General features: G+C 37.1%; 1 protein-coding gene across 10 annotated transcripts in view; it reads right to left on the reverse strand.

The window, feature by feature from the left end:
• Positions 1–22,393, reverse strand: part of tyf (twenty-four) — a 486,874-nt gene that overhangs the window by 107,928 nt on the left and 356,553 nt on the right. For all 10 annotated transcript variants that reach the window (XM_067158829.2, XM_067158820.2, XM_067158825.2 and 7 more), the window contains one exon: positions 3,276–3,331. In XM_067158829.2, coding sequence (XP_067014930.2) covers positions 3,276–3,331 — 56 coding nt within the window. The remainder of the gene's footprint in view (positions 1–3,275; positions 3,332–22,393) is intronic.

A 22,393-nucleotide genomic window follows, 5' to 3' on the forward strand; every position in this document is an offset into this window, starting at 1 on the left:
CAAGACACTTGTTCTTAAGACATCAGCAGCTGAAGTCCAGCCGCCAACAATGCAGACTTTAATGGTCTCATTTTTAACTCTCCTTATTTTGGTAACATGAGCAAAATTCATGCCCACCTCTGCAGTTATCAGCACTATTAGCTGTCGTCCTCGATGACCCGGGTTCAATTCCCGATACTGCCAGAAATTTAAGAATGGCAGGAGGACCGGTATGGGATTGAAGTGGTACATGTGCTCACCTCCACTGGGGGTGTGCCTGAAAAGAGCTGTACCACCCCACAACAAGCACACGAGTTTAAATTTAGCAAAAATCATGCGTTATTTGAACTGTTACATGCAAATCAGCTGTATTCCATGAACAGGTGTCTGGTTCGCAATATTCCTCTTAGTTAAAAACCATGCGGTCACTTCCCATGACCTTCATTACAATGCTCATGATATTAACCTCCATTTATCACTGCATTTGACGACTATAACCGGGTTTTAAGAAAGTAGTTCAGCTCAAGAGAGAAGATTTAAGAGATTTTACCACGCAACATGATTTTATAGTCTTAAGACAAGAGATCACATCTCAAGCTATATTTTACATATATATATATATATACAATCAAGATTTTGGAGAGACCGAATGCACCAGATTCCAACTCTTATTATGACATTACTGAACTGTAGGTTATGTGCTTTTAAAATTCATGATTCTAGTGAGACCTATTGTACCAGTGTCTAACTTTTATGAAGATATTACTTAACTGTAGATTATCTACCTCTAACATTCAATCCACTGAAGATGACCCAAAATAGGTGTTGAAACATTTATACAGTAGTTGATAATGTAGAAACAAAATTTCATAGATAAAGCAAACAATGTACTGAATAGGAGGATTTAGTTACAATACCACGCTACATCCCTATGAATTCTGCAGCTAAAGTCTTGCCGTCAACTTGCATCAACAAAGTTGACTGATGCATCTTATTTCTATCCTGCCCGTATCTTGATCAGAGGAAATGCATATGTTGGTGACATTTTAAATTTACTTAGAAATGAATTACACTTAATGAAAGTTAATACATATAACAGCGGATCACATAGAAATGGCTTATGTACAAATAAGGTTTAATTAACAGGTTTTTAAGGTATATTTTTCCAGGATCCAGAGAAAATTATGTATAAAAGAGAATTACTCTGAAACAATGTGGTCTATCTCGACTACAGTTGCTCACATAAATCCTGATGTGTTAAATGTACAGAACAAGCATGAAATATACTTCTAAATAAAGGTCTGCCTTTAAACAGCTGCCAGTTATCAAAAGAATGATACCAGTCACTATGTATTACATTGAGAAGTACAACTCCTAAATTTGCTCAGACTGCTCCAAGCAATCAGCGGGTGGGTAGGCATGCTTTCTACAGCATGGCTTTATTACAAAGGGGTGGTTTCTGCTACAAATACATCAATTGGGAGAACGCAAAAACCATCTATAGAAAACCACAAGCGAATAGATTCTCATTGCTTGGCCTGTAAGTGGAAACAAAAACTATTGTAAAAAGTTTCAAAAAGACTGGAATCTCATATTTTTGACGGCAGTGAAGAAGACCTCATCTGAAACAGCAACAATGCTGGTAGCAGGGAAGTTGTCGCCACAAGTGCCGACAATTCAAATGAAACCAGTGATTAGGTTCACTGTGTGAAAACTGCTGCTAAACCGACAGACATATGACTGGCATATTCTTTTCTAATGGTTTTGTATTATTACTGCATAAATCAATAAAGTTGTATGTCCAACTGTTACATCGTTTCTCTACGGGATCGTGTATGAAGGGACATGAATCTTCGTAACGAATCTTTACAACCGGGCGCCCTTCCTGACGTCAACCTTATAATAGAAAACAAGAGGAAATTAATGACGTGATATTATAAGTTAATAAAGCTGATTATATTTACAGTGTAACTACGTAGGAAGTCATGTGTTCACTACTTAATTATATTTTCATTTTATGGGTTCCCAAATGGGTATCAACCTGTCCCAAAACTAATTTTCTCATCTAGAGGAAAAGCACTCCGTTTTTACTTCGAGAGTATGTTACACAATGCTTTACAACAGGGAAAAGTGACTAAAACAATGCAATTGACTACGTTAAAATATACACAAAATGCAGACTGTTTTGTTTAACCTCTATTCCTTGCTGCTTTGACTTATCAAACAAAAGCTATGGACTACATTTCTCACTCTCACTATGCCACCAATTATCTCTATCATTCTCCACAACTGCCTATAAGAATGCGCGTTATGCAAACAATCCCAGTAATTCTGCTCACAAATAGGGAAGCACGTAAAATATTACAACCAATAACTCGTACGATCAAGATCGTTCCTTACTGTGGGACTTCAAATTCTGAGTGTATTTTTGAGGAAATCATATAATCAAGGAAATGTAAGATCGAGGAAACTTTTACATTAAATACACGGAATTTCATTATGGACTTATTTTCATTTCATAGGGTTGAGGAAAACAAATTCAGTGATTGTAAAATCAAAGTTTCACTCTATCATTCTCCTAAAAATTCAGGATAAACCTGCTTATCCAAAGCTCCTTGTGGCTTTGTTGAATGGAGATGAGAAGCAGGAATTAGTAAACAATGCTCTGTTGAAGTTTCATGTTTGGAAGACGAAAATGAAAGTGACAGACTACGAATGCATTTCTCATACAGCTGGCCTTCGCTAGAGCGAGGCATCACAGGTCCACACAGACCACCACACACGATTTGCTTATACCGAGACTGTGCAACACATAGCTACAGGACCTTCAGAAAGTTTACCTTTAATTAACTAAATATTTGCTTTACATCAATAGTACAGTTCCATAATTTCTAACTAAAACCATGATTTGCTACAAGTTTCTAGTTATCCATGGCTTTTGCTATCCAAGGTACCCTCGGTCTTAATTACCATGGCTAAATGGGTTTATATTATAATGTGAGGTAAGATTTACACAGTACAATTTAGTTTTTGAAATAATGTAAGTTATTCAGCAGTGCACATAAGCAAGTTCTACCCTGAACATGTTACAAGTGAGGGAAAAAAAAAAAAAAAAAAAAAAAAAAAAAGAAAAAGACTAAAGCAAATGCAAGTGTACATATTCTGAATTGTTACTGTGGCACTAGGCTAACTCTAAAGTGTGTGCTCGAGTTCATAAAAGTAACTATTCCATAATTCCCTTCCGTAAGATGATAGGAGTGAGAAGATTCAATAAGTTAATTGCAGAAGACACTCACCTTTGCTTCTCCGCTACATTCCTTGCTGCCACCGTGGGACGTGAGCCTGTTCACATCTGAAAAGCAATAACAGTTTTAATCAAATGACTTATTACACTATTAATAAACAATATTGCGTACTGAATAGTTGGGTTCTGGCAACTGGACTTTCAATGATCAAATAACATGTATAATGGGACAGCTCAATGAAAAAGAACACACCAAAAATTTTGGAACATCTATGATTCAACTTCTCCCTCAATCTTTTTTTAAACCTATCAATTTGTTCCTCATTATACAGAAATTTGATGAGAAACACAGTCACTGAAGGATAAGATCACTAATAGCATTACTCGTGCATTGTCGACATTTTCAGGTGTAATATGTGGTTCACAGCTTAGCCGAGAATGGGTAATCTAGTCATTAGTAAATTACTGATGTACAGAAAAGGCTCAAATGATAGTTTCATTATCAACTCTATCATCAGAAGAGAAACGAATGAAAAACCTGCAGAAGTAAATAAAGAGAAGTATGCAATCTGCCACTCCACCATTCCATATTGCAGAGAAAAATACAAACTAAGATTATTGAAAACAGGCTTAATGATAGGTGCTGTAGGGACAATATTGGGTCTATTTTTGTAAAAAGGTTTGCCTAAGTCGTACTACAATAAATGATGTTAGACGCAGTAGAAACTGGTTATACAGTCACTGTAAAATCCATGAAATATAAAGAACTTTACAGGAGTTTATTTATTTTTGATTTCATGTAAATTAATGTTTGAAGCTAATCACTTTTTATCTGCAAATGTTCCATTATACAGTATTTTGTGTTTAAAACAATATCATTTCATAACTACATGAAGCTTATTCAAAATAATAAGCAATATGAAAACTGGACTTTTAAAATTTTATTTCTGGCATCTTCTTCACATTGGAATGTCCTATGTAACTGCATTTGTTCACTTGCCACGATCATTATTTGCCTGCTTGCTGCAGAGAATATTAAGGTGAACTAAAGATGAGAGGCAAAGTAACAAGTTTGCCATTGCTGCTAAAAACTTCGCAGGACAGAATTTGGCACATCAAAGAAATCAGGAATCTGCCTGCATAAGGCATCAGGTTGGATGCTGACTCATACAAAACACCACAAGTTTTATTTTGCATACATTAGGATGAAAGTAAGATTGATTTAACTCCGTAATTATCATACTCCTTTCACACCCGAGAGATGACGTGCAAGTTCATCTGACGGAAGTGCAGAATTTATCTTGGGAGTCAAGTATCAAACTAACATTTTTCTGTCTGTTACTCAACTGACTACCAAATATAAACGTGTTTTAGTTAAGAAAGTAACTTTTTTACAAAATCTTTAAAAAAAATTAATTCTAGGCCCTACATATAAAATAATATTTATTTTTAAAAAGTTTCCTTATTGAAAGTATCCTGTCTCATTTACAAAGTAAAAAGTAAGGTTTCATCAACATTTCAGACAAAAAAAATAATTACATCTTATGTTAAAGATTTAAAAAGACCTACGCAATATGTCACAGACACCTTCGTCTTTCTCACCACATGTCCTAAAACTGTCTTTTTAAAACATAGCCATGTTTTTATGTAGGCCTGGTCTTTTTGAGGCACATTTGTTTTAATTATGCCTCTACCTAAAAGGGTTAAATAGATCAAAATCACCCTTCATAGATATTCTGACATTCAGCATTTCACCATAAATTTACCATTAGTTTTTCAGTTTTCAGAAAGGTTTAGGCACACTAGGCACTCATACCCATCACACACAAATAATTTTATAAAACAGAAAATTTAATTAGTGACCACTTTGAAAACTGCATAGAAATACATAACTCTTTTCAGTCTGCATTATGGCCCTTTGGTCCACAGCACAATTAACAAGGCTTTTTTCACAGTGGAATGTGAAGTTATCTTTGCACACATCTTTGTACAATAACCAAGACAATTTTATGCATATTTCTTCAAACCACCATTGTTTATGTATCACATATTTTCTGAGAGTTTTGTAGATTGAATGTATACTCATTTATCTGATATAATTGAAAAATGTCCTTTAGTGACAGAAATAACAGTCCAAACAATGCCAGAGAAACCCAACCAACAAAGAACATGTAATGACAAGTAGTTGGAAAATACCTTAAATGTATATACATAAAATATTGCAAAATGTAATCAATATAATTTTCCATTCAGTACCAAGAGCATGCACAAGGTATAATACTCAGAAGAAATGAAGTCTACAATCTTTCTGTAGATTCTGAGGAAAATCCAAGAGCTTGGAAACCACACATAACCTCAACCACAAGCCTAAGCAGTAAGCACCAACTCACCACACATACCAACCCATCCTATGTAAGAAAAGGTTAGTGAGAAATGGAATCATCTTCATAGTAAAAAAACAAAAAACAAAAAACCTGCAATGCTAGAACTCAAAATATCTGCAGCATCCATATTACAATGTTCTCTACCATGTTTCCAGTTGACTCAACAATGGAACTAGAAACATTTCTGAACTAACCTGACAACAATTGACATAACACTGAAGTAAAGACTGTTCCTACAATAAGAAGATTGTGCCTAATAGTGCACCATTTTACATTTTTACTTATAATTTAGGGAAGTCTTTATTGGGATTAAAAATATATCCAATATTTCTACAATCCAAAGTAAGTATAAAAATATTCAGATAAATGAAGTGAAACTGATTTTTTTAAAGTAGTTTCTATAGGCCTACGTAATTTCTTCCCAAGTAGATACCTATAACATTTCTTTAGGAAAGTGACTTCATAGAAACATCTTGAGACACGAAGGATATTTAACAGAACGGGGTGGCAACTGTTTGAAGGGGCAAAACGTGATCAATCCCCATTTAAGCGAATATACGTATTCCAATTAATTGCGAATCATAAAATACACTGATTTAAAAAATAACTAACTTCAATAAATCTATACTAGTATTTTTGGAGATTAATCCAAATCAAATTTTTACATGACAAAGGCAGAATCTTATCATACATGTCATTTAATCAAGTGCCAAGTTGTAACATGCATTATCACATTCCAGAGCTAGGATTTTAATGTTCATTTCCATGGTATTAACAAGTTGCATAATTTAAAAAAAAGTTCTAAACCTAAATAAGTTCATTGTCGACAGCTGTAGAGACAGGAGTCTCATCACTTTCACACTATAAACTCACTATCTTACAATAATGCACAATCAGACTTGTGAGTATAAATAAGATCACCAATTTTATCTCGTAATTCATCCATACAGATTATTTCTCACAATACTCAGGCTGCTTGACAGGGTCAGCCATCCTTTTACTTGGCAGGATGCAACATCTCGATAAGTTATATACCTTTCTTGAAACTCTCAAAAAATTACTGCAGTTAGTAGTAGTGCGAGCTCTTCCGCTTCTACCCGTTAGCCAACTGAAGAGAGTCCCGCTGCACAGCAGCAGCACTGTCAACCGAGCGTAAAGTGGACTAGTATTGCCGTAAGCGTGCGGTCACTTTTCTAAAGTTTTCATAATCTTAGATTCTTTTGTGGCTACTCATTCGCAATGAGAAAACATCAAGGCACTGTGGGTGTGCATTATGTGCTAAATCCAAAAGCCTGCCTGGGAACCATGATCGTTAAAGGCGTCAAAGTCTATCCGGTCTGACACAATGGCTGGTTCGAGTCGCAGCATTCTTCCCACAAATTTTCATCAGCCGGAATACAGGAGAGAGTAGCCAGGCGGGGAATAATACGTAAAAAATGAACATTATAAAATTTATTCCCCTCAGGGCATTAGCAACATCAGAGAGGTAAACATTAACTGCAAAACTACTTTTATTACAAACAAGACATAGCTTCTAGTGTTCTACTGCTCATTCATAATCATGTACAACCAGGGCTTACTACTTGGTTGCTGAAGAATGCCGTGCGGCTTTGTGAAGACGTGTGATATCGAGTGCTCGCACGCAATTTCATACAGTCCAGACACCCTGCTCGTTCACTACATGATATCCAAAACATTTAAACTCCGATGTAGTCGATGGAATTACACTGACAATAATGAAGATGTATCATTTAAATACAATTTTACAATATTTAAATTTTAATTTGGAGCACCCAATGACTCAAATATGTATTTACCATTATGTAACTTTCAAGTGTCTTGGTTAAGTTAGCAGGGTGGTCTGTAAAAACAGCTCCTGCAGTCCCGTTTCGGTTGAAAAAAAAATGACACATTCAGAATGTTGTGGCCGGCAGTGTAGGAGGGGTGGTGGTATACAATTACAGAAGAAGGAATTAAACGACAATCAGATGGTTTAAAACGTTTTTACAGATGATATCCACACTACGGCTTAAGAGTTTGTTATTTTTTGAAATACGCGAAAGGGTATGCTCAATTTCGTTCTGAAAAAATTGCATCACTCCAGAGGCCTCTGTGGCAAACGTCCCAATTTTCTTCTTCAAACAGTATCACCTAACCTAACCGTATATGTATAATGAAACCATATAGCAAGCACACGTAGAGAAATGATAACCTCCTTACTACAAATTTACATGGGAACAGCCTTTCTGAAATTTAATTAAACATGAGAAAGTATGAACTATCCTCTGAAATCAGTTGTGTACTCTGCCATATCTTGGGGTGTAGGACATTCTTAATTTCAGTACATAACATTAAAATTAAGCGATCGTCTACTTCAGCCTGTATTACTAATGAGTTAACACCTGTTGTCGACCACGTTATTTATCCTTTTATTAAGAAAAGGTGTAATCCTTTTTAATTTTGACTTTTCTTTTACAGAATAGCAGCCTTCTAATGTCGTGAGAGCTCACAAGTGTACATAGCGAGAAAACGACACCGTAGGGCGCATTTTGTGGTAAATGTTTCACATTTTCTTATTCAAACAGTGTCACCTAACCTAGCTTAACGTGAAAGACATATTCCAAGAGCCAGGAGAGAAATTGTAACATTCACACTACAAATTTTCATGGGAATAGTCTCTTCGAAATTTAATCAGACGCAAGGAAATATAAACTAACCTCTGAAATCACTGACGCGGTCTGCCAAATCTTGCACTTAATTTCTGAGTAGAATATTGAAATTAAGCGAACGTTTACCTAGCCTTTATTTCTAACGAGTTAACTGCTATCGGACACATTTATGCATTTATTATGAAAACTCTTTCTCTTCCATTTCCACTTTTTTACGGAAAAAAATAGACTGGTATTATTAATTGAGACACCGTCTTCAAATTACAGACTACGAATCTCATGTTAAATCCGTATTGACGGTTGAACTTGTTACAAAATTGTAGAAAAATGAAAAACTATTTTAATCTTCCTAGTCCATACTAGGAATTTTACGTCCAATTAAGACGAACTTCACACATAAATTAAATTAGTATAAAACTATTTTAATCTTCCTACTCAATACAATAAATAAAATTTAAGTGACGTTTTGTCTTAATTGGATGTGTGATATATAGTATTGACCAGGAGGATTTTTTTTTTTTTTGCTACTTGCTTTACGTCGCACCGACACAGATAGGTCTTATGGCGACGATAGGACAGGAAGGGGCTAGGAGTGGGAAGGAAGCGGCCGTGGCCTTAATTAAAGTACAGCCCCAGCATTTGCCTGGTGTGAAAATGGGAAACCACGGAAAACCATTTTCAGGGCTGCCGACAGTGGGGTTCGAACCTACTATCTCCCGAATACTGGATACTGGCCGCACTTAAGCGACTGCAGCTATCGAGCTAGGTGCCAGGAGGATTAAGAGTTTTGTAAATATTTACATGACGTTTCGTCTTTAGCGTAGTTTCTGTAGGAATACTAATCGTGTGTTTAACGAGTGATGTATACAGTAGAACAGCGTGTATTCATTGTGTTGTGCTATGCAAAGCATTCTTCTTATACAGAATGCCACTTTCGATTAATTCGCAAAGTTCCTGTAATCCTCCATCCCCACGGGAGTACGGTACGTAGAGTAGTAAAGAACTTCCGGACCACAGGGTCCATTCTTAACAAGAAATCACGCAGGAGATGAACAGTTTTAACAGAGGAAAAGCTTGACGAAATAGGAACTCTCTGGGAAAGGACTCCAACAAAATCTTGTCATGTCTCGCCGACAAGCTAATGCGTCATTATCTTCTGCCCACAAAGCAACAAAACTGTTAAAAGCAAAACCGTACAAACCCACCTCTGCCCAATATTTAAGAGGACCTGACAGTTTCGCTAGGGTTCCGTACCGTAACTGGTTGCTTGAGTCAGTTCATGATGGGTATGTTGACCCAGAACTTTTATTTTATAATGATGAAGCATGGCTACACTTAAGTGGCTATGTAAATAGTCAAAACAATCGCTACTGGTGTGCAGAAAATCCCCACCAGCTGCATGTCCGTCCACTTCATGATGTAAAAATAGGAGTTTGGTGCGCAGTAAGTGCTCACAGAATTATAGGGCCTATATTTTTCCACGAAACAACAAATGCTGATCGATATATAGACCTCATTCTCAGACCATTCTTTCAAGAGCTGGCAGAAGAAGGAGTAATGGTTACTTGATGCAAGGTAATGAGACGGCACACACTGCTAATCGGTCTATGGAAGTAACACGGGAAGTTTTCCAAGATCATGTGGTTAATTATCCCCCTAGATCTCCTGATTTAAATCCCTGTGATTATTACCTGTGAGGGATACTGAAGGGAAAAGTGTATGCAAACAATCCTCACACAAGAGAAGAACTACAAGAGAACATAACACAGGTTATTTCAAACATCACACGAGCTGAGATTCGCTGAGTGTCTGCAAACCTATTTATGAGGTGTCAGGCGTCTTTGAAAGCTGAGGGACAACATTTTGAACATCAAATGTAATGCCAGGTAGGTTTTAGACTAATAGTTTCACTAGAAATGGATTTCTATACGGGTGAATTGGTGCGAGTAGCAGGGAGGAAAAGCGCGCATTATACCAGCTAGCGAGCGACATTGCGCCAGCCGTGCCGTGCTCTGAGTGGTGCTGCCGAGCTTTCCACATTCCTAAACATCCCTAGGTCCACTGTTTCTGATGTGATAGTGAAGTGGAAACGTGAAGGGACACGTACAACACGAAAGCGTACAGGCCGACCTCGTCTGTTGACTGACAGAGACCGCCAAAAGTTGAAGAGGGTCGTAAAGTGTAATAGGCAGGCATCTATCCAGACCATCACACAGGAATTCCAAACTGCATCAGGAACAACTCAAAGTACAATGACAGTTTGGCGGGAGGTGAGAAAACTTTATTTCATGGTCGAGTGGCTGCCCATAAGCCACACATCACACAGGTCAATGCCAAACGATGCCTCGCTTGGTGTAAGGAGCATAAACATTCGACGACTGAACAATGGAAAAACAATGTGTGGAGTGACGAATCACGGTACACAATGTGGCGATCCGATGGCAGGGTGTGGGTATGGTGAATGCCCGGTGAACATCATCTGCCAGTGTGTGTAGTGCCAACAGTAAAATTCGGAGGCGTTATAGTGTGGTCGTGCTTTTCATGGAGGGGGCTTGCAGCCCTTGTTGTTTTGCATGGCAGTATCACAGCACAGGCCTACATTGATGTTTTAAGCATGTTCTTGCTTTCCACTGTTGAAGAGCACTTCAGGGATGGTGACTGCATCTTTCAACATGATCAAGCACCTGTTCATAAGACATGGCCTGTGGCAGAGTGGTTACATGACAATAACACCCCTGTCATGGACTGGCCTGGACAGAGTCCCAACCTGAATCCTACAGAACACCTTTGGGATGTTTTGGAACGGTGACTTCGTGCCGGGCCTCACCGACCGACATAGTTACCTCTCCTCAGTGCAGCGCTCCGTGAAGAATGGGCTGCCGTTCCCCAAGCAACTTTCCAGCAACTGACTGAACGTATGCCTGCGAGAATGGAAACTGTCATAAAGGCTAAGGGTGGGCCAACACCATATTGAATTCCAGCATTACTGATGGAGGGCGCCATGAACTTGTACGTCATGCTCAGCCACATAGTCACATAGTGTATAGTACGGACTAGCAGGATTAAAATACTTTTGTACAATGAGGCTAGCCACCTCTCTGTCAACACTAGGGTTTTCAACACGCTCTACATTGCGAATTCTCCCACATCTAAGGCTTTACTTAACACCCTATTTGTTGAATCTACGCTAGGAGAGCTCACAACTACAATCACAAAGATAATTCTAGAAAGACACACAACACTTCTATACTGATGTTTCAAGCGCCTTTTGACCTCATCACGCAACCACTTGGAGTCAACAACTCTACTGTAATTCTACGTACCCGATTCTCATTCAACAACGTTCGAAGATTTATTTTTCAATATTTTAATTAATCCACACTTCATTAATATCAACTAATTTGTACAATCCAATTGTATGTCAGATCATTATGACTGCCTCGTTCTACAAATAACCAACTTGTATTTTTTTAGACAAACAGTAGTATTCATTCGATGTACATATAATACTATGACAAGTTTATTATTGAATTTTAGTTACATTTAAGCATCGGTTTCTCCACAGACTAGATTTTTATGACTGCTTTATCTTGTATTAAAGCATCTATTATACTTTAATGAGGAACCCAGTTCCGGGCCCTGACAGCTTTAGATTAAGTGTGGCTGAAGATGCTTACAAAGCTTAAGCAAAACATGTCCCATTTTAACATCTATGTAATATTTGTATCTTAAATTTAAAGATTGTAAAGTATTGGAATGGTGGTTTTTAATAAATCTGTTTGAAACTTTTAACACCGCCTTCAAATGTCGACGAGAGAGTTTTCTAATGGATATAGCGAGGAAACTACACTGAAGATGATCGATCGCATGTAATGTAATCGTTGGGTATATACATATCGGTAACTGAAAAAAATCATGCACCCTTAATCGCTTGTAATAGCGGACGCATCAGTGATGGGGCTCTCGCTGTAACCGAAGGATAACACAGTTTAATATAGGAATTTTGAAGGGATAGACAAAAACTGCCGTTATAGCGAGGTTCTCATTATACGCCGCACTCGCTATAGCGGACTACTTCTGTACTAATCACTAGATTGCGTGCCAAAAATCTGGATTCAATTCCAAACCTCTTTAGAGTGTTCATATGGAGCAAGGCCATAAGATGGCTAGTAATAATCGACAGAAAAACAATCATTTGCTCTCCTGAAAAAGAGATTGGATATTCAGATCAGATCAAATAAACTAAACTTTCCTAAAGCTAGAATACATTTACGGGGGTAGGGGGAGATCTCAAATTTAAAATTAAAACACTAGCTTCACACAAACAAAACAGGTCACCTCCTAGCAAAACAACAGAAAATTGTAGTCTATACAATGTTTAAAAAAATGCTAACTGAAGAGTTCAAAGGAGGATACAGCAATGAATTTTTCTTGGATTCTCTACCCAGTCTCTCTCGACAGGTACTGCTTAAATCATAAGTTGCTGCCTTTGCCTTCTGAGGCTTCCTCATGAAAATTGGTGAAAAGCCTCAAATTATTCCCTTATGACAAACGATCATACTACTGCTGTCAGCAAAATTGTTAGGGTAAAAAAAAAAAGAATGAGTCAGAATGCTGAATTTCAATGAAGTTAAACTTTGGGAAGACATGCAGTTTAATTTGCTGAAAGTACGTGGCTTCACAAGGAACAGTTGGCAAATCATTCTAAAGTCTTCATGTTTTTTTAAAAAAAACTAGATTCAGGTCGTAAACCTGATGAAATAGTCTCAAAACCTCTCATCCAGGTTATCATAAAATTAGAACAATCAAGTAAAATTACATGTTTCACATCAGGCAATATCCAATCTAATTAAGTTATGGAAATGTTTAGGAATATCCACTAACATCCAGTACTGCAACCATATGACTAAAGTAGAAAAATGTGGGCATTTCCAGATGCACCGTATACATTAAAACTATTCCCATGAAAAAGTACAGGTATATTGCAATGGTGATCGTTTATATGGTACAAACATGTGATCATTTGGAGAAATTTTATTCCAACGAATGAACATTTGATTAACGATAAGATATCTATTAGGTTCAACCTTTTCAATACTAATTAGGTATGTGTTTATGTTACAAATACCTTTTATTCAACTTTGGGATCGGTTTTGACATATATATCATCAGCCATAAAAAGATCACAATATATAAGCAAGGACACAATCTGTAACTGACTATTCACACCATGTGTCATAACAGAAGAGTAACAGCTTAATAATTAAATCTGGCGCAGTGACACATTGAAGCAAACATGAAGTCTCTCATTATTCAAGGAATAAAAGAAGGTTCTTCGATATGTAGTCTTTGTGCATCCGTTCAATAGAAGGCTCCGATAGGCTTCCAAAGTAAAGAGTCATTTAAAACACACACACGTGATATGCGTCAACCAGAGTGTCGAGAACATATTTGAGTCACTTGTAATTTATACCTGATAAAAATTTAATACTGATGAATATGAAATCAGTCAGTGGTAAAAGACATTAGTCTTGTGGGAAGGAGATATAAAATGTGGTAGGTCTGGAGGGGAGGAAGATGGGGGAAGAAAAAGATCTTGTTAGGGGGTTAGTAGGTTTAAGGTGAGTCTTGTGAACAATGTGGTGGGGTTTGTAACATGATAGGGTACTGTGTATCGCAGTAAAAATTGACCTCCTATTCGGAAGATTAAAATACTTAAATACTTAAATTAAAAAAACAAATAGAATATTAGTTTTTTCTGAGACTTTGTTCAGATTCGAATTGGAGTTGAAGAACTGGTCTAAGTTAATGAAGCAATTTTCTGCGACGTCAAGAATAGGGCCTTTGTCCATATTCATGAGCACCTCTATATCTTGTTGTATGTTGCTGAAGCTATGCTTTGAATCTTGAATGTGCTGGCCAACCGCCGAGTATCTGTTATATTTTGTAGCATTAACATGTTCCATGTATCTAATTTTGAAGTTCCTCCCTGTTTAAGCAATGTACGAGGAATGACAGTTTTGACATTGGAATCTGTAGACACCTGATTTTTGATAAATGTTAGTCTTGTTAATTGAGCTCGTATTATATAAGATATCCATATTTCTATTGTTAGTTCAATATGCAATTTTGGTGTTGTGTTTCTTCAGAATATTTGTAAAAATATCTTCGTTGAATATGAAGGTTAAAAAATAATCAGGTTTATTTTTCTCTCTAGTTAGAGTTGAATTTAGGCAAGATTTTCGTTTGTTGATAATGCTTATATATTGCTTATATATATATATTGTGATCTTTTTATGGCTGATGATGACATATATGTCGAAACCAGTCCCAAAGTTGAATAAAAGGTATTTGTAACAAACACGTACCTAATTAGTATTGAAAAGGTTGAACCTAATAGATATCTTATCGTTAATCTCAATTCAATACAGAAACATCAATGATATCTTATCGTTAATCTCAATTCAATACAGAAACATCAATGAAGTTCATATCTTTAAAGAACGTTCGAATGGCATTTCAGAGATTCAGTAATGGGGATGAAACTTAATCAGTGTGTTTAGAAGGGAGTGTTACTTCAGAAGGTTAAGAAGGTAGCAAAACAACTGAATTGTACGGGGGATCTCGACTCTCTAATCAACTCAATTTCATCAATTCCTGCATGGGATCAGAGGAACATGAAATTTAAATTACATGTGACAGATCATCCTCTGAGGCTATAACAATTCACCCACTTTTCAAAAAAACTTGAAATTTTTTAAAGTGACTGAAGAAGGCACTTTACGAGACCAAATATTTGTACTCGATAATGCACCTGTTTCACTAAGCGATTGCTGACTTCCAGGTACTTTGGTCCAGATTAAGCAAAGTATGGCTTATCAATCACAGTAAAGATGAACAAGGTTTTACTATACTGTCCATTCTCATTTTCATGCTATCGAAGCCCATTGTTTCCTAGGATTAGTATGTTAATGTCAACTTCTTTCCTGCCTATTTCGGTCTTCGATGTCTTCCAACTCATGAAGTGAACTTCATTTCTGCTGGTTGAGGTATACATATTTCCTATCTGCAAGTACGAACTGCACAGTATGTGCAATGGTCTAATCAACATCACAGCAAGTCAACCCATTTGTACAGAGTATTTTTAGTTCAAGCGTGGGTAAACTCAACACCAGAAGATTGATCAATAATTCAACTTAAATTCCAACCCGAGCCATCTACAGTTAAAGGCAGAAGGTACGCTTGGCAATGCTGTACCTATCTGTCAAGCGGAGGCCGAGAGAAAAGAGGGGGCATGTCCGACTTTGAATTATTTCACCCATATTCACTACACTTAGACCAACAAGGCGATGATAAATTCTCACCCTTCGTAAAATGCTAAACACACACATCAGTAAATAATTCACTAAAGTTAGAAATACTGTTTCATTACTGTGCAGGAGACCTAAACATGTCACAGCTTATCCTTCTGGATATGAGGCCGATGACCTAGCTGATCCTGGAGTTATGTTCAAAATCTGAATGCCAACAACTAACTCATCACTTGAATCTTTTCCTCCACCATGTGGGATATTAATATCACACCCACATACTGTGCAAAAGGCAAATTTTTCTCCCTTTCTTGATTTTAGTACACACAGAAAACCATCAATATGATTCTTTAAATGTCTGGAAGTACTGTTTCTTACAGGATTTATTCATGATCTACAATAGGAATATAACGTATGAAAATGTCCGGGAACAAATGTCACGATATGCACTGAAACATCGAAATGAACCTGGATCATTGAACATTACATAAAATTATAACAAACACTCAAGGCAGTCAAACACTTCATTAAAACATGTAAAAGCACCCAAAATCTTAAACCATCAAATGAACACGACGCCAACCTTGTGAACAAAGAATACGCACATGGTAAAAAGCGTACACACATGGAACGGATGTATTTCTTATTTTTTATAATTTAATGGGCTTCACTAATAGCAGTATAACAGTCACTGGAACTAATGTAATTAGTCCAACTATACAGGAAACTGCGAAGCACGAAGTTATAACACAAAAAACTGAGCACTTCATTAAAATATGTCATAACCTTAAAAGGCAAAAACATTCAAGGAACGCCAACTTTTTGAACAACCAACAACACTCACGTGGTCAAAGGATATGGGTTAAATCACAACAAGCAAAAGGAGCGGAACAAAGAATTTGCGGAGCAGAGCCTGTCGACACCGAAGAACTTATCCCAGTTTTAAATTCAATTCCAATAACGACACAAACATCAAACTGTTAAAAATATACTAGAAGTCTGTTATAGCGAGAATTCACAACAGCAGAAAATTTACTTGGTATAGCAGATTGTTATATCCAATTTCTGTATAAAAGTCGGAAAACAATCGTACACATTAAAATAGGTATGAAACGGCAATCAGTTTGTTCAAAACATGCGTTTCCGCACATGATATCCACACTATGGCCTACTTGTTCGTTATTTTTCGAAATCCGATACTACGTGAAAGTGTATGTTTAATTTCTTTTGAAAAAATTACAGTACCGTATTTCTCCGAATCCAAGATGAACCCCTCTTTTTCCTTCAAAAAATTTTAATCAGGCAGAAAAAGTGCTTTGTAAAAATCATAGGAATGCCTTTGTTGTACACTACGCATTTTTAGACGCTGAACATTGGCTTTCGTTATGCTGCTTTTTTTTTTTTTTTTTTTTTTTTGGCTGCACAATTATGCTTTATTTCCGCTGGTTTAATGAACATCAACTTAAAATTGACATCATAATACTGAAGAGAACCAATTGAAAATTTGCCAGCAACACCTATTCCATGCGTTTCTACAATACAGCGATCCGTTAAGAAAATATTCTTGCTGTCTATAAAACTGTCATGGTACTTTTACTCAGCGTCATATATAACCAGCTACCGCTACATGCATGTCTCGCCGTGTTCGGCCAACTTCAGCGGCTAGCGATGTATAGGCCTAATAGCAGAAGTTGAAGATTTTAAAAAAAATTTTTATTGCGCCACGGTATGGCCATTCCGTCCTCCCGTTTCTCGTGCATATACCTCACAATTTCATCTTTGACTTGTTTATAAAACGTACTTGTTGCAGACCACTAAATGCATTATTGTACAGTACACATTTTTTAGCTATCTTTGTCTTCACACTGACGCCAAATATTGGCTTTAGTTAGGCCTATACCGCATTTTCTTGTGGCTGCACAATTATTCAAAATTTCCAAGTGTTTAATAACCATTAAATTAAAAATATCATAATATCGACAAGAACCCGTTGAAAATTTGCTGGTAGTACCTGTTCCACGTATCTCTACGAATATCCATCACGATAATATTCTTGCTGTCTATAAAACTTAATTTTACTACGAGTCAGGTACACTAGACGCGTTATAACTGCCACTGAGTAGCCAGGGTCTTTCTAAGAAATCGAAGGCTCGCATGTTTTGATGCTATTCTGCAGATTTGAGAAACGTTTTTGTAGAGGCTAACAGTGTCATTCTATCATCACTATTTCCCAAGATCTAGTGACGTTACACACACTGTACAACCGGTTGTCACGGCTAGCGATGTATAATAAAGAGGCGGTCGTTTATTGTCAAGTAATTTTGTGTGTGCGTACGCGTGTGAAAACAAAGCAGCGTGGTTACCGCGAGAGTTGCCAGTGGTATTTATTATTGTCAGGCCGCGAATGGAAGACTACCCTCGATTTTTCGCATGAGATTCCGAGGGGGGAAACAAAAGGCGCAGTCTTGGATTCAGAGAAATACGGTATCACTACAGAGTTTTCTTCTTCAAATGCCGTCACCTAACCTAACATGTGTCGTGAAAACATATTTGAAACGCACGTAGAGAAATGAGCTATTCTCGCTAAAAATGTACATGTGAATAGCCTTTCCGAAATTTTATTAGACGCGAGAAAATATTAACTATCCTCTGAAATCGGTGATGTACTCCGCCATATCTTAAGGTGTATCACATTATTACTTAATTTCATTATACAAGATTAAGAGATCGTTTACCTGAGCCGTTATTTTTAATAACAGCTATTGGCCACGTTATTTATGCATTTATTATGAAGACTCTTTATCCTCTCTCGTTTCGAATTTTGTTTAGAGAACAGCAGTCGTTGGGTATTACTAGGGCTCGGAAGTTCATGCATTTGCATGTTTTATTTTAGGGGTTAAATATGTATGCTTATACATTACTAGCTGATGTACCCGTGCTTCGCTACGGAATTCTACATTGTACACAAATTTCTAGGTTAGGTAGTGTACACGTTGTGAGCAAGATTGTATTAAATTGTATAGCACTTAACGTTACCCTAGAAACGTGACGGGGAAGTCACCAAACGTCCTTTCTCATATGAAGACTGGGTTAGGAAATTTTCACTGTAATAGTAGGACCCCTTGCCTACCATCGTTCACAATCAGGTTGGGAATTTTTCATTATAATGGCAGACACTCACTCTCTACCTGCCTTTTTACATCCTCAGAAAGACCGTCTTAGTAGTTTTACCAACTGAAATGAACATAGGTAGGGGCCTTATTTTTTGGTGAAATAAAACTGTTGATTTCGGTGTTAAAACTGACAATATTTCGGTAGGTATTTCGTGAAATAAATTGTTATACTGATCGATGTTTCATGCGAAACCTTCCTTGTGGTAGTGAATGGGGTAGATGCAACTAACTTTGTGATAAGGGTTTTTAAAGTAAACTCTTGTAATGTATCATTGTTATTAAATCTTAGAAAAACCAAATACGCAAATTGTTATAGAAATAAATATATTAATCACTGATTCATCGAAATGAAGTTAGGTGATCTGCCCTGTGATACATATTTATACATAGCCTACATTTAGACGTTTAATACTTGTTTCCAAAGTACAAACTAAGCATGGTTTCAACAATATTATGATGCAGGCTTGTGCGACAGTCAGAAAGTGTCTTTGAGTAAGCAGAGAAGCTCCTCTCGCTGACCACATTAGATGTCGGAAACCATAATGCTTGCAAACACTTGGATGCAATTTCACTGTGGTCTTTTGTAAAACCTCCTAAAACTTTGCTAACACTGTCTTCTTTCACTTCCTCAACCAGATGTGCTTTCATTGCATTTTGCAGTCATATAGCTCTGGAAGATGTTCATGGATATGCTCTTTTTCCCCCCGGTCGGGGATGAGTAGCTTAGATGGTTAAAGCGCTGGCTTTCTGACCCCAATTTGGCAGGTTTGATCCTCGCTCAGTCCGGTGGTATTTGAAGGAGTTCAAATACGTCAGCCTGGTGTCACTAGTTTACTGGCACGTAAAAGAACTCCTGCGGGACAACATTCCGGTATCTCAACGTCTCCGGAAAGCGCAAAAGTGGTTAGTGGGACAATAAGAACATGAATGTTTTATACAATACTTCACACATCAACAAGACCAGCAGTTTTTTAAAATCAGGAGTTTATAGGATCAAATGTACCACCTGTAAAAAAACCTACATCGGGCAAACCGGGAGAAACTTCATTATCAGATACCACGAGCACACTAACGCAATAAAATACAAGTTTTCAGCCATCGGCCAACACATGCAAGATTATAACCATAATTTCACCAATATTGAACAAGACATGGACATCCTCGTATTAGCAAACAAGGGCCCTTTACTGAACATAATGAAAATTACTACATACACCTAGACCAATACTTTAATGCCAGTCACAATCTCAATGAAATCTCAGAGAAACCCAACATACTCTTCGATCTATTTATCACTTTCCTCAGAAACAATAATGCAGCCAACCTAAACTCAATCCTAAATTTAATCAAAGGTACTTTTCCAAGACAATTACACTTTCTCCCGCACCCTTCAGCCCCACCTTAAGCCCTCTTCCTAAGCCATATTTCATTTTAATACAAGAACTTACTGATTTCCATGATTATAATTTTTACAACACCCCATTTATACTTTATTCTTTGTTAAAAACCTCTTAGTATGTATATTCCTTGTATTATTAACTATTACCATAACATCTCATTTCACTTGTTATTCTTTAAAATAATATTGTCTTAGGATTTCGCCACAAATGATCTTTGCTCCAATACGGCTGATGATGACCCCTAGATGGGTCGAAACTAGTACCGTATAATTCTGTAATTTTGTGAATATATTGTATTGAAAAGGTGGAAACATTTACGTTATTATTATTATTACTTATATATCATAAAAACAAAGGCGATTTATTTACAATAGGCCTGCCAATACCGTCATATTTTACAGTAAAGACAGTATTATTTATCTTTCCTTTTATATTCATTCTCTTCCTCATTCCAGGATTACCCTATTTTTCTAGAGGAATGTGGGCTTGCATGAATGCTTTTTTGTGACTATTACAAATTGCTCTCTAATTTTTCAACACCTTTACGATCTGTAAGGTATCGCCGATTGTTATTTGCCGCTTAGAATTATGTTCATTTGCTTCATTCTGATTCTCTGCAGTGTATATCGCACGTTTCAACTTTAAGAATATTACCGGTACACTATAGATAGATTAGAATCTTTCTTGCAGCATTAAATACATAGAACCCCTCACGGTTGTATTCTTCGGCCCTCGGAAAATCTGTTGTGACTTCAGTTTTCGGCATTTTTATACTTAAATGTTGGACATTTGCCGATAAATGTTGGTAAGTAACGAACTCTCATTGCGCACTGCTGTATCTATGACTGGTCTTCTATCTTGATACGACCACAACGCTATTTGCTGTAATCAATAACAGATACTGATTTTAATCGACTGCCTTAGAGATCGCAGAACTGATTACACATGGTTTCGATACACAGTGCGTGCCGCTTTGTATGCATTTCTGTGGAGAATATACAGCGCTATCAAGCAAAAGAGAAGGAAACTACGATAGTCAAGTTCTCAGAAGCATTTAAATGTTTATTGGAGAGCTCTTCCGGTGCCATTTCGCATTTTTCACACCAAGTGGTGTATATTTCGTGATTATTTGCGCATTTCGCGCAATAAATCAAATTTCGCGAGTTCGTTTTTCTAAAATACGTTATTTTTAGTACCTGGGAAGTCATATATAGACAAGGAAGAAGATATTTAAAAAATTCGTGCATATCGTTGTTACCAAAAAATAAGGCCCCTAAACATAGGTCATTACAATGACGTCAGTAGGAATGGCGTGATTAAAAGCAATGCTTTCATATGAAATACTTGACCAAATGAACAACCACACATACTGTCACTTTTAACGAACAGTACTACGCTGCCGATCTAATAGTCCAAAGCTCCAGAGTTGGAATGACCAAGCCGCAGACAGCCGTGATCCGTGAACACACTTCGTCTTACTTTATCCGGGTGGGGGTGTCGAATAGTGGAGACTCCCAGGGCAAAACTATGCCCTTTTACTAATCTGTTTCCGAGGAGTACCCGATGAGTCGGAAAATCTCAGTTCATTACACAGGCGGCGGAAAAATCTATCTGAATTGGAGGTAAATTTTTCCTCCAAGCCAGAGGAGAAACCCCTCCTCACTGCTAATTTGGAATAAAATGAATGTAGAATTTAATAAAAGTGGAGAAGAAGAAGCTTTTCTTAAGAAACAGCTCTTTTCAGGATTGAATTTTGAGTTATTTAGTGAATTGTGGTGCTACAATTTGGAATAAGCCTAAATTGTAGTTCTAGACCCGGTCATACTACTACTACTACTACTACTACTACTACTAAGTGAGCCCTGCCTTTAAGTATGCACACTGCTCATTCAAACCAGCACGTCAGAGTAGGGATCGAATAGCTGGAATACTATGATGAACCAGTCTGTTACGTACCGGCTGTATCAGAAAATGTATGAACCAGAGGAATGGCATGCTAAAGAAGAAAGTTTTGCAACTCCCCAGATATTTCCCGCCAATATTCAGTCAGGCTGTTATACTCGGCACGCAGCAGTAATCCCATCTATCTGAGTTGAGCGGCAGCATAAGAGACAAAGAACATCACAACAATGGTCAATGTAACGTTATTGTTGATCAATGTTACGTGCTTTAAATATTGTAGGCCTTCACATTTAATTTTCTTCCGACTCTGAAATACCATTCTTATCATCGTC

This window comes from Anabrus simplex, chromosome X, assembly GCF_040414725.1.
Source record: "Anabrus simplex isolate iqAnaSimp1 chromosome X, ASM4041472v1, whole genome shotgun sequence".
NCBI classification, from domain to species: domain Eukaryota; kingdom Metazoa; phylum Arthropoda; class Insecta; order Orthoptera; family Tettigoniidae; genus Anabrus; species Anabrus simplex.